A 14688-nucleotide genomic window follows, 5' to 3' on the forward strand; every position below is an offset into this window, starting at 1 on the left:
TGGTTAGTGGTGGCTGTGGTGGTGGTGGTTGTGATGACAAAAGTGGCAGTGTATCTGTAATCAGCAATGAACTGGTACAGAAAATTGAAGAAAAAACACTCAAAACACATGATTCACAATATTTCATGCGTGGAATAACTTTTCATGGGTTTCTCGGTGATAGTTACATGGGTGAAGTAGCGACTCAGATGCTTCAAAAAATTGCAACAGAGCACACAAGGGGGGACAGATTAAAAGAGCAACATAAGGTGCACAACTCTGTGCCCATGCCTATAGAATATATAGGGAATGTGCCAAAGAAAATAGTGCAACAATGTCAAAAAATGGGGTTGAGAATAGACTTTGGTGCAAGTGAAACTCTTCATTGTAAGCTAAAACGTGATACACATAAACAAAGTTGTGAATTTAGTACATCGGACATTGGATACGTGCAATATTAACTTAATGACTGTAATTAACAGTGCATAGGTCAGACTGGTGGAACTTTTGAGATCAGATTTAAAAAACACACTTTACTATGAAATGACAAGAGAGCATTTGGAGAACATCTAAGAGAAGCTAAACACTCAGTAGGACCAATGGAGGCACATTCTGAAATGTTACACACAACATCTTAAGGGACTTTTTTGACCGTCTTGGAAGAACTTGAAATATATGGACATCATATGAAAGAAACAGATAAATAGTCTTCAGAGTGGCTTCAGGAATTCGGTGTATTTCAAGAATTTTGACAAAGTCCTCAGACAGCTCAGTCGGGAGCAATGTGCTATGCCCTCCCGCAGCAGAAGACAACTTCTGCAGCTTGCTGCACTTGCTGGCTGTGTGGGTCCAGGCAATTGAGCCCGATGTACACAAGCATAACATACCTCAGATGCCCTCTGATGAAGAACTTTGTGCACTCAATGTTTTAATTTAATTGTAAATTTTGATAAGATGTTTCACTTATTAGTGTTAGGTGCATTATCTAAATTATTCCATGAAGTTTCAGGATTCCATTGGATGACATAGTCAGTTTGTGATGGTATTTCGGCCAACAACCATTCAGCATCTTCAGATGAGTGTGTTACACATGGCAATATGTAGATGATAGCTTCTGTAGTGCTGTCCCACAGTGAAGAACTGTCACACTTTCTGCAGCACCTGAAATCAATGCACAAGAAAATCAAATTTGCGATGGAAGTGGAAAAAGGTGGCTGTCTGTTGTTTTGGATGTTTTGGTCAGTCAGAAAGTGGATGGATCATTGCAGCATTCCGGTTATCGTAGTTCCACACTGATAGACCTGCATTTGCAGGTATCTAGTTGCCACCATCCATCACAAAGTATGGGCGTCCTTCAAACACTGGTGCATTGGACACAAGTTGTGTCTGGTGCAGACAGCCTTGCAAAAACATCTACAGTTTGTGTTCAAACATAATGGATATTCTGCACATCAGGCCAGCACAACTTAAGGCAGAAGATATGTGACCACCTGAGCATGGATTATTCTGCCATGAAAATCTCGGCCTCAGCAAGATCCTTCTGGGATTCAGTTATTAGAGAATCAGTGGAAATTCATTTGGCAGAAGATTTTATTAATCCTGATGGCGGCTTTCAGCCGGATAAGGTGTGGGGCCCGCTGAATTCTTTAATGTCTTCAGAAAGAAAACATTTTACTTGTAATGACCCATCTAGTGACAGTTAAATTTTTTAATACCACATCTGAATTTCACATCCACAAGCCCACATCCTGAAAGAGAGCTTGCATGTGAGTCACCATTATGCATGCACCTGTGCGCCGTGTATGAAGCAATATTCAAAGAGGGTGTGAAACTTGACAGAGGTCTCTCGTGTAGCGACTGCCTTAGCACTTGCATCTCTGCACTAATTTTTGGTATAAAATTAGTGATGTGAACTATAACTCTCCAGTGCGAAACACTCCCGAAGAAAGGTTGTCAGCTATCCAAAATAACTGAGAATTTCATTGTAAAAATCAGAAACTATATTTGCATCATAATCTCCCCAGTCACCTCCAGAGTAGTCACCTCGCTGGTAAACAATATGTCCTTTAAATATGAGGGTTGTCCAGAAAGTTTGTGACAACAAAGCTATAAATTTCACACAGCTGCCCTGTTAGGATGATGACGATGGTGATCAAAAATATGGGTGGCACAGACGACAGTCTAAACAAGAAAAGCAGTAAAGATAAAAATTAATGTAAACAATTTATTTCAGTTTATTTTATTTCTCATTGTTTTATGAAAATGTATACAACCAATAAATGTCATATGCTTAGTACAGGTGTAATGGCCACCACAGTGAAAACCCGATGAAGCTTTGCACAGATGTGTTGGACAGTGTCTCTAGTATGACCGTTGATCGCATCAAGACACTCTTTGCAGTTGTGAGCACACTGTGAGCGAGTAAAGATACCTAGAACAACGATGTCTCCCACCAGGTAGGAGGGCCCGCTGAGAGGCTTCACCTTAATGAATCCAGTCCACCTTACACAACTGTCATGCACTTCCTTCTCCATGGTAATCCTCAGCCGCACTCTGCAGGGGCAGTGAAGAAGCTCCTGGAGCCGTTTCGATGGGAAGTGTTCGATCACCCACAACACAGTCGTAATCGGCTCATCCTGAGTATCATCTCTCTTCACATGAAACACTGGATACGAAAACAAAACTTGGACGCAGGCTACACGCTATAGGCCAGCATAGAGAATTATCGGAAAGCACAGGCGGCTGCCTTCTATGACGATGGTGTTCGAAATTTGCTATAACGCTAAGTTGGAGCGGCGACTATGTAGAGAAGTATCTGCAAAGTTTAGCTAACTCTTGCAGATAATATGTTTCTGATTTTCACTGTGGTTTCAGTTTAGTGACTGATCAGAACTTACTTTCTGGACAGCCCTCGTAAAACCCTAGTAAAAATTACGTACTTCTATTGATGTAAGGTATCTCCCTAAAAAGTTACCATTACACCTGTACTAAACATATGACATTTATTGGTTGTATACATTTTCGTAAAACAATGAGAAATAAAATAAACAGAAACAAATTATTTACATTAATTTTTATCTTCGCTGCTTTTCTTGTTTAGACTGTCGTCCATGCCACCCATATTTTTAATCACCGTTGTCATCATCCTAACAGGGCAGCTGTATGAAATTTATATCTTTGTTGTCACAAATATTGGGCTGTTTCTTCTGAATGTGTTGTGTGGTTTTTTCTTACACACACACACACACACACAAACACAAACACACGCACGCAGTTTGGATTTCGCTTCTATTCTGGCCTTAGAATGTTACAATGTCTTTTGCTAGAAAAATATATTTTATGCCTGCCACTCTCTAATTGGCTGTGTAGAACCAGCAGCTGACACATCCCCTTGTCATTTGTGTCAGACCTCACAGTGAGTGTCGACAACATTGCTGCATGGAACAAGCAAGTACATAGTTGGCCCCAGTCTAGACTTTTAACATCTCCTTCAGAAATGTATGCTACTGTTAAGGAGTTGTCCAGTTTTAAAATCAGTTCAATTCTGAGTGCAAATGTATTCAGGTAAACTACAGTTTGTCAGTTCTGTGCGATTTGTGTTAGTAGACATTTAATTTTGGATTAATTTTCTTTCTCATTTCATATGAATGTCATCATCTTGTTCTAAATCTGATTTAAAAGCTGTTAACATTTTCTGATTTTCACCTTTGAATGTTACCTTTACTTAAAAATCAGCATAAATGTATTTGAGCAGTATTTATGTATGCATGAGAACCAGTGGCGGATACAGAAAACCCTCAAGGAGGGGGCACTAAAAATATCTTGAGCTACCTGTACTTTTACTGTAATAAAAAATAATCAACTCACATGAAAAGTTTAAGAAATTCTTATTTAAACTGATTATACACATATGCAAGACAATGCCATCTTATGATATAAAAAAGTTACAGTTGTGGTTCTCTTCCCTAAATGATGCATTCTATGCGCCTATTCTTTCTGGTAAATTGGTTATGCCACAATGTTGAAAATCTTCTTTCTATTGTAGCAGTAGATCCAGGTAGACAAGCAAATATTTTGTACAGTGTGTGCAAAGTATGATAGACAGATCTAGGACAAGCAGACATCACTTACATAACGAAGCACAATCATTAATGGTGTTTATGCTCGTTTCCTTGTATTGAAGAATCTCTCTCATTAGTCTCTTTTTAATCTCAAAACAGTAGAATATTCACAACTTGTCCCGAACAAATGACAGACAGAATAATGTATTGAGATCTCGTAGGTATGTGTTAGCTATCTGTGTGCCAGACAGAAACGTATAAAATACAATGATGCGGACACTCATGCTGCATAGGAAAGTACAACTACCTGATAACTCGATTCAGTCGAGTTGATTGATGAAAGAAATGAATGAATAGCGTGCGGGCTGACTGGCAGGAGCAGTGTGGTTGGCAATGCAGGCAGCCCCGCAAGGGGGTGATATGTATCCGCCGCTGATGAGAACCTCTATTGCGAACCTATTCAAATACAACATAAGTTTGTGAGTTGATAGAATTTAATTCTATTTCCTCTTGCATTTCACAAAAGTGTCAATTTTTTTTTTGCGCAAATCATTAGATTGTTGTATTTAATTCATAGTGTCTCAAAAATCCATCTGTTGCACTAACACCATGATGAAATGTCACATGATTGATTGAGCAAGATCAATACTGTATCAAGCGCCTCTGCATATTGGGAAATCTTGGGCCTATTCAAACTCAAGTATTATTTGCGAAGTTCTATCCTTCAGAACTCTTCAAAATAAATTTTTTAAAAACGTCAATAGGCACAGCTTCATATATGAATATAAGACAACCCCTATATTAATCTATTAAACACTGTGAAAAAGTTTACCTCAGCAGAAATGCTTTAACCTGCAAATACAAGATGACCCCATATTTTTCAGCAGATGAATTTGAGAAAAACCTTGTCTCATGATCGGGTGATATGGTAATAGCTAAGATGGAGGCGAAGAAAACGCCACCACCGCACTAACTCCGTTGATGATAAAGAAATTGAAGAGAATGTATGAAAAGTTAAAAGAAATTATTTCATTAGATGAGGGAGATGAAAATTTAGTTGTAAACAGGACTGGAATTCTATAGCAGGAAAGTAATTAGAAGGAAGAATAGTAGGAGAACATGGACTGTAGAAAAGGAATGAAATGGGAAACCTCCAGTCACAATTTTGCACTCAGCACTATTTTATAATTGCTTATACTTTGTTCAAAAATGGTGACAGAAGGTGATTTTACAGTATGACATTGCACCATACCCAGAGAACTTTTATGTCACCTGACTTCAGCCGCAGAGGCCTAATCAATTATAATATGGCCTTTCTGTTGCCAGGCTGTTTATTAATGTGCGGTCAGACACCTACCCTGGTATTCGTGGAGGGTTCCTGGCCCGGTGGGCCGAACGGGGGAGGTGGCGACGGGAGCGGCATTCCCGGAGGCCCACCTCAGCTGCAGGGACATCCCGGAATGCACCTCCAACCACACCCGGGTCCTGGCCCTGTACCCGGAGGCCCACCGTACCCGCCGGGCCTACCGTGGCAGTACCAGTGCCCGCGCTGCGACCGCCGCTTCGCGACCCTCCAGGAGCTGCGCTCGCACGAGCCCGGCAGTGGCGTGCTCTGCCGCACGCCTACTATGGGCCCGCCGCCCGTGCCTCCCGGTCCCGGCAGTACGAGGGGCGGCCTCGCACCCCGCGGGCGGGGTGGAAGAGGTGGCGGGCGTACCCCGAGGAAGAAGAAGGCACCTGGCAACAGTGGTGGCCCGGGTCGAGCTGGAGGAGACGGTGCGGAGACCAAGGAGGAGCCGACCGGTAGATTTGTGTGTTCTGTCTGCGAGAAGGTCAGTCGACACCTACATAAATAGCCTGCGAGCCCCTGTAAAGTGTGTGGTGGAGGGCAATTAACAGTTTTCTTTGCTGTTCTATTCACATATTGAGAAAGAGGAAAATGATTTTGTAAATGTCTCTGTATGAGCCTTAATCTCTCATATCTTTTTCTCAAGAGCTTTAAGCAAGAGATCTTTTGCAGTTATGAAAGCATATACAGGGTGGGGTGTGGAAAATAAGGCATCACAATTTTTCGTAAGGTGACTGCAAGTCACAGAGTGGTCAGACCAGTTGGGGAGGGGGGGGGGGGGGGGAGGGGGGCTAGCTTTCCAGTGGCAGGGCACTCAGTTGCATGTGTGCTCTTGGACGTTTGGGACAGCTTCTTCTGTGAACCTCTACATAGTGGTTGTGTCGCACTTACTTTAGAGAAATCTGTTAAAGTGACACTATGCAATAAAATTTTGCATGAAGCTCAACAAGATGCCACTGAAAAATTTTAGAATGCTTAAGGAAGCATTCTGGGATGATTGCCTTTCCAGATCTCAGTCAAACAGGTGGCAGAAGATGTTGTTTCTCAGGACCTCTAAGCAAGAGATCAAGTTCAGTTATGGCAGCACATATAAGGTGTGGTGTGGAAAGTAACGCGTCGCAGGGGGGGAGAGGTTGCCAACGAGGCCCATGCCAGATGCCTGTCAACATCACGAGCAGACGACTTTCTGACTTGTGTGCTCCAGTTACTGAATTCAGACTGTCAAATGACTGTTTGCTTGATGTCAGAAATATTAGACTTGCCAAAAATGGTTGTTCATGAGATTGTATCAAAGGAATTGGCCATGTGGAAAATTTGTGCAAAATCTGCACTCAAACTTTTGACTGATGTGTGGAAGTAACACCAAGTGGGACTGTGAAGAACTCGAGCAACTCTGTGACACTGATCCCAATTTCCTGGACAATGTGATCACCAGTGATGTCATGGGTCTTTTAGTATAATCCAGAGTCAAATAGACAGAGTACAGAATGGCATAAGACATCGCTGCCGTGTCAGAAGGAGGCTCTCATGAGCAACTCCCCGGTGAAATGGTGCTACAGCCACCCTGTAGTCTTGATCTGGCCCTTGGGGACTTTTTGTTTCCTTGGCTGAGAAGGGGCATCAAAGGAAAGCATCTGGGCTTGGTGGACGATGTGCAAGCTACTTTGACGACTTCCCTGAAGAGTATCCCGGTGATGATGCACGGAAATCACAGTGGCAAAACTGTATCAATGCAGAAGGGTTATACTTCAAAGAATATTAAGTTGGTGACGCAATACTTTCCGGACAGAAAGTGTAATTCACTCAGAGCTACACAGAACACTATTTGACCTTGACTGACACTTGCAGTGTATTGAGGACAATGCATGACTCCCATTTGTGATTAAATACAACAGGGTGATTTCATTTCAAATCATACAGGGCTTGTCAACTTGTGGTCATGGATGTCTCCAGAAAAATATATGTTAGATCTCTGTATCATAAGATTTAAGAAATAAAGTATTTTCATTTTATCTTAATTTATGTAAATGGTATGGCCCTTTGAAAATGTATATTTTGTATATAACTCTTATAACACTAGAGAGCAAAAAAATACAACTAATAAACCAAAAGTATTGGAGACCTGGCATATATTTTGTGTCAAAGCTCTCTTTTAGTGTGCAGAAATTTAGTTGACACCCACACACTTATGGGCTTCCTTTAACTTACAAATTAAGGATGATAATACAAAATCTAAGTTAATTTTTCCGCGTCTTTTTTTCTGGTTTTTAAAGTCACAGAATGCCATCTTTTCTGTCATATTACCAGATACAGCCCCCCATCCCCCCCCCCCCCCCCCCCCCTCACGTACCCTGGACCTTGCCGTTGGTGGGAAGGCTTGCGTGCCTCAGCGATACAGCTAGCCATACTGTAGGTGCAACCATAATGGAGGGGTACCTGTTGAGATTCCAGACAAATGAGAGGGGCAGCAGCCTTTTCAGTAGTTGCAGGGGCAGCAGTGTGTATGATTGACTGATCTGGCCTTGTAACTTTAACCAAAACGGCCTTGCTGTGCTGGTGCTGTGAACAGCTGAAGGCAAGACAAAACTACAGCCATAATTTAAAAAGGGAAATGGATAGTTTAAAGTTAGATATAGTGGGAACTAGTGAAGTTTGGTGGCAGGAGGAACAAGACTTCCGATCAGAAGAGTACAGGGTTATAAATACAAAATCAAATGTAGAAAATGCTGGAGTAGGTTTAATAATGAATATAAAATTAGGAGTGCGGGTAAGCTACTACAAACAGCATAGTGAACGCATTATTGTGGCCAAGATCGGCACGAAGCCCACGCCTTCTGCAGTTGTACAAGTTTATATGCCTACTAGCTCTGCAGATGATGAAGAGGTTGATGAAATTTATGATGAGATAAAAGAAATTATTCAGATAGTGAAGGGAGACAAAAATTTAGTAGTCATGAGTGACTGGAATTCAACAGTAGGAAAAGGAAGAGAAGGAAACATAGTGGGTGAATATGGATTGGGGGTAAGAAATGAAAGAGGAAGCCGCCTGGTAGAATTTTGCACAGAGCATAACTTAATCATAGCTAACACTTGGTTCAAGAATCATAAAAGAAGGTTGTATACATGGAAGAAACCCGGAGATACTGGAAGGTTTCAAATAGATTATATAATGGTAAGAAAGAGATTTAGGAACAAGGTTTTAAATTGTAAGACATTTACAGGGGCAGGTGTGGGCTCTGACCACAATCTATTGGTTCTGAACTGTAGATTAAAACTGAAGAAACTGCAAAAAGGTGTGAATTTAAGGAGATGGGACCTGGATAAACTGACTAAACCAGAGGTTGTACGGAGTTTCAGGGAGAGCATAAGGGAATGATTGACAAGAATTGGGGAAAGAAATACAGTAGAAGAAGAATGGGTAGCTTTGAGGGATGAAGTAGTGAAGGCAGCAGAGGATCAAGTAGGTAAAAAGACGAGGGCTAGTAGAAATCCTTGGGTAACAGAAGATGGGACCTGGATAAACTGACTAAACCAGAGGTTGTACGGAGTTTCAGGGAGAGCATAAGGGAATGATTGACAAGAATTGGGGAAAGAAATACAGTAGAAGAAGAATGGGTAGCTTTGAGGGATGAAGTAGTGAAGGCAGCAGAGGATCAAGCAGGTAAAAAGACGAGGGCTAGTAGAAATCCTTGGGTAACAGAAGAAATATTGAATTTAATTGATACAAGGAGAAAATATAAAAATGCAGTAAATGAAGCAGGCGAAAAGGAATACAAAGTCTCAAAAATGAGATCGACAGGAAGTGCAAAATGGCTAAGCAGAGATGGCTAGAGGACAAATGTAAGGATGTAGAGGCATATATCACTAGGGGTAAGATAGATACTGCCTACAGGAAAATTAAAGAGACCTTTGGAGAAAAGAGAACCACTTGTATGAATATCAAGAGCTCAAATGGAAACCCAGTTCTAAGAAAAGAGGGGAAAGCAGAAAGGTGGAAGGAGTATATAGAGGATCTGTACAAGGGCGATGTACTTGATGACAATATAAATGGAAATGGAAGAGGATGTAGATGAAGATGAAATGGGAGATATGATTCTGCGTGAAGAGTTCGACAGAGCACTGACAGACCTAAGTCCAAACAAGGCCCTGGGAGTAGACAACATTCCATTAGAACTACTGATAGCCTTGGGAGAGCCAGCCCTGACAAAACTGTACCATCTGGTGAGCAAGATGTATGAGACAGGCGAAATACCCTCAGACTTCAAGAAGAATATAATAATTCCAATCCCAAAAAAAGCGTGTGTTGACAGTTGTGAAAATTACAAACTGTCAGTTTAATAAGTTACAGCTGCAAAATACTAACGCAAATTCTTTACAAACGAATGGAAATACTCATAGAAACTGACCTCAGGGAAGATCAGTTTGGATTCCGTAGAAGTATTGGAACACGTGAGGCAATATTGACCCTACGACTTATCTTAGAAGATAGATTAAGGAACAGCAAACCTACCCGCCAGTACCTCATCTCCTACCTTCCACACTTTACAGAAGCTCTCCTATGAACCTTGAAGAACTAGCACTCCTGAAAGAAAGGATATGCATTTGGAAGGTAGGAGATGAGGTACCGGCAGAAGTAAAGCTGTGAGGACGGGGCTCTGATTGTACATTCCCTAAGTACAACGACCAATTAATGTACCATGAAATTTTTAGAATATTTAAGATAGAAGGGTTTGGAAAAAAGAATTTCTAAATAACCAAAAAATTTCATATTCTTCCATCTTTATGTACAAATATTTTGATAGTTTAAGAATTTCATGCATTACTATCATAGCTGACAGTTAGTTTCTCAAGACAGTTAACATCCTGTGACTATTCATATTTCCAAAACATAATTTTGAAATTCACAAATAGTTACAAATTTTCATAATTTATTTTTAAAAACATGAAAAAAGCTCAGAAGTGTGCGTGTGTTAATCATGTCTCAAAGCATTTATGGAAAATAAATTCAGATCTCTATCACTTTCAGTTTCTTTATTACAGTTTTTCAATTTCCACTTTTATTATGACACTTTCACATATACTCTTATTTAGAGAGATCTGTAGCATTTTAACAAATCATCAGAAAATCAAAATTTTGTAGTTTTGGAGATGTATCATGTGGAACTTAACATATATTTTTTTCAACAAACTTTGAAATAGTGATGTGACACATTCACTCTTGACCTGTGTGATTTGAGATGAAATCGCCCAACAGTGCAACCTGCAGGCTTTTCTAGAATCTGCATTTCTGTGCAAGCATACTTTTCTTGTTGTGGTTCAACATTTTGTGGTTCAACATTTTTGTCAAACTTCTATATACTGGGAACATTAGAGCTGCTATTACACTTCATTGTGGGATGCCTGACGTTGTTTTCACTTCTGTGAAACTTTCAGCACCCAGTATAATGTGTTCCCCAGCCAGTCACCTATTTGTGAAGATACTCTGTATGATCATAATTAACTTCAGTTTGCCGCTCTACAAGCAGGTTCTTGTTGTCTCTACTTTTTGTGGTCAGCCACTTGTTGCTCCAGGTTTTGGTATTTACAGTCATTCACTGAGCAGATCGTATCCTTGTAAACCAGTTTTTAAATTCAGTAATTCTTTGTCAGTACCAGTTAGTTTCTTTGTCAATATTCATTTACATCCAGTAACTGCCTTACTTCTTGTGCTGGTCGTCAGCACCTCTTTCTTTGTCACTCTGCTTACTCATTTTTTTTTCATTCTCTATCATACATACATTGTAGAGGCCTCCAGCCAATTCCTTTCTTTTTCTACTGCCTTCTTATCCTTTTTCTTCAGTTATTTATTTTTTTTTATTTTATTAATGTATCCGAATGGTTTCATGTGGCACATAGAGACAGTGGTGGATATATATTTTATTGATAAAAGTCCATCAGCTATCTACATTACAGTGTTTGAGGTTTTTATGTGACATATTTATTTCTGAGAAAGAACTCCATAGTCAGGGTATTCAAGATCCATTCAAAGTTTTTCATCATTACCTGGCAAAACAGATGGATTTGCACACTCGGAGAACTTGCTACACTGGTGGTCAGTGCCGAATTTCTTCCATTTTATCAAATGAAAGTACAAATTCCTGTAATGAGTCATATTTTAGTTTCATTGTAAATACACACTGCTATAGCAAGAATAAGCATGATTTTATCAAGAACAAGCAAGATTTATGAAACATGTACTGTACAGAGCAACATGTAAGATACAGTGAAGTATAGGTTGTGCGTAGCACTGAACATATTGACTAGACAACAGTAATACAGGTTACAGAATAGGCCGAGCACTCATTTGCAATAACTTAAATAATACTTTTTAATTGGTGGCTCACTAGAGCGCACCAGGGGCTGATTCAGGTGGCCTCTATAAGCGGGCATGTGAACTGTATGGATGTGTGACCTCTGAAATCTTGCACATCATGAGTGAAGGTACACCAGTCCTCCCTACTAGGGAGTGGGAAAACTACATACATTCATACATACATACATACATAAAAACAAAAGGAACAAAAATATGTGGTGCAGAAAAAATAATGGTACAGAAAAAGCACTGATACCAAAAAACTCTGGTACGATGAAAAAAGCACTGATCTCACAAGGCTCTGAGATTACAAGCTACAGAAAACACCAATGACAGAGCTGACGCCCTTTCATCGCCCGACAACAGTGGCTGCTTCAGCATGTGGTCGTGACAGAGGTGATGAGGGGGCAGGTTAGCACTCTGTCCCACCCCTCTAGAGAGGCTGTGGGGCTGGACAAGGGAGAGCATCTCCATAGCGACATCCTTGTCAAGGTCAGCAGACAGTGCTGGAGGTGTCACCAGGAGTGTTTGAGACAACGGCCATATAGGACCCAGCATCAGGGGCGGCAGCTGCTGTGGCGTCAGGAGCAGCGGGGGCTGTGCTGGCAATGGCAGTCAAAGAGTGGGGGCGGAGGCAGTAACCCCAGAGAGCAATCTGCCAGGCAGTGATCCCTACTGCTGTGTGAACCCGACTGTCTGTGACACAGGAACAGGCATCGGTGGGTGCGCAGGAGGTAATGGCCCCTCTAGAACAGATATCCCCTCCCCTGTATGTGGCCACAAGTGGTTGAACTGATGCTACATCTGCCCATCAGGAGTGCAGATGATGCACAGGTACCAACTGCAGTGAGACTCAATGGCAGCAGGAAACTAGTTCAGCCAGTGGCCGAAACCATGACCCCAGACAGGTGCACCCAGCCAGAAACGTTGCGGAGCCGGCAATGCCGTCGGACATGGCGTGGAGTGAAGCAGGTGAAGGAGTGTCCAGCTCCACTGGGTTCATGTCCCCCCGCTGGAGTGAAATGATATGAACTAGGAAAAAAAACAAAAACAAAGGGTCTAAAACAGCTTCGGGGGACCTACTGGATACATATGAGTTTTAAACATCCAAACCATGCACTTAGATTGAGGATGAAACAGGGGAACATCACTATCCTGACAAAAAGACGCAAATTCTCATGAAACAGACTGGGTTCCATTATTGGTAATTACAGTATACAGAAGTCCCTCAATTTTAAAAATCTTAGATAGGGCCGAAATAGTGGTCACCATGGATGTGGATGGGCAGTGTGCCATGTAGGGAAATTGGGAATAGATGTCCACTGTAATGAGTCAATACCAATTAGGAAGGGCCCAGTAAAATCAACATATAGATGCTCTCACAGGTGCTGCGCTGTCAGCCAGGGGGGAAAAAGATACTCTTAGGGCTGCTTGTTGCTGAACCCAGTTATACAAGCACAATAAGCCATGCATTGTCCTGATATATGCTCAGGCAATACACATGCCCGCAGGGCAAAGTTATGGTGCGAGAGGGACGGATGTGCAGAAGCTGCTGTACAGTACGGCATAAGGAGGCAGGAGTCACAAGCCAGGGAGCAGCATCCTCCATAGCTAACGAAAGAACCCCATCAAACACACAAAAGGTGGGGCTAGAGGAAGAAGTAATTATGCAAGGAACCCAAGGCATGGCACAGGGGTTTTCCTGGCCAACCATGGTACACAGAAGAGAGGACAAGACGACCTGACTAAGCACAGGATTTGCAATGACAACCGGTGCTGTTGTGGCACTAGTGATGGGAAAACCATCAACCACATTCTGGTTCACAGGACCTAAATGGAAACAAAGCAACTCGTCGTGATTGAACTCCAGATTCAGCCAGATCAGAGATAAGGCATCAGTGTTGGCATGTTGCACTGTTGGCCAGTAAAGGATCTGTTAATGATAAGAGGAGAGCACACTGGTGCAAATTATGTGTCACCTCATCCAGCGCGGAAGCCGTAGGGTTGAAAAGAGCAACCAGTTGCTTGTGATGATTAAATGGAACTTAGAACCATACTAGAAAGTGTGAAATTTCATGAGGATGAACGCAATTGCTAAAGCATCCTTTATAATCTGAGACTGCCTCTGCTGAGCAGGATTTAAGGTCTTAGAAGCATAAGCAACAGGTCATTTTGCCGTGGTTTATTTGTGTACCAAGACCATGCTGAGACTGTGCTGACCTAGCTGAAAAGTGGCCAGACATGGGGCAAACTGAAGCTTAGATTTTAGCAAAGTGAACACTCAGTCACCAGCTGGGGACCAAGAGAAAGGCGCATTTTTACACAAAAGTGTTTTCAGGGTCCGAGCAATAGTGAGTGCACCTGGTAATAACGTTTGGTAGTATGCAGCTTAAACTAGAAACAGCTTTAGTTCATTAATGGAGGTCAGCCACAGCAAAGCCGAGATTGTGTCAGCAGGGTGATGCAACAACTTGAATACAGGACAAGAAACCTCAAAACCTAGATATTCAATTGATGGCTGAAAAAAATTGAGGTTTGGCAAGATTGCACTTGAGACCCAGAGACTGCAAATAGAAAACAGTGAACCGAGTTTGCTAAGGCAGTGTTCTGTGGAAGAACCTACACAGTGATGTCACTGAGGTAGCTGATGCTGAAAAATTGCAGATGTACTAGTGATACCAAAAGGCAAGTTTGATGTTGTTATATGCTGAACAGTGTATTGTCAACGATGAGGGGCCTAGTGGCATCATCTGACAGGAGCTGGAGGTGTGCTTCTGACAAATCAATCTTGGAAAAGTAGTGGCTATCTGATAATTATGTGAGCAGCTTGTGAGGGCTGGGCAAAGGTATGTATTTATCACAGACTATGCATTAATGATATGAATATAATAGAGGGAAACATTCCACGTGGGAAAAATATATCTAAAAACAAAGATGATGGGACTTAC

At 41.6% G+C, this 14688-nt stretch overlaps 1 protein-coding gene across 4 annotated transcripts in view; it reads left to right on the top strand.

Moving 5' to 3' along the window:
• LOC126292133 (zinc finger protein 865-like) overlaps nt 1-14688 on the top strand; it is a 59913-nt gene that overhangs the window by 19589 nt on the left and 25636 nt on the right. For all 4 annotated transcript variants that reach the window (XM_049985967.1, XM_049985969.1, XM_049985968.1 and 1 more), the window contains exon 5: nt 5367-5872. In XM_049985967.1, coding sequence (XP_049841924.1) covers nt 5367-5872 — 506 coding nt within the window. The remainder of the gene's footprint in view (nt 1-5366; nt 5873-14688) is intronic.

This window comes from Schistocerca gregaria, chromosome 9 (assembly GCF_023897955.1).
Source record: "Schistocerca gregaria isolate iqSchGreg1 chromosome 9, iqSchGreg1.2, whole genome shotgun sequence".
Classification (NCBI taxonomy): Eukaryota; Metazoa; Arthropoda; class Insecta; order Orthoptera; family Acrididae; genus Schistocerca; species Schistocerca gregaria.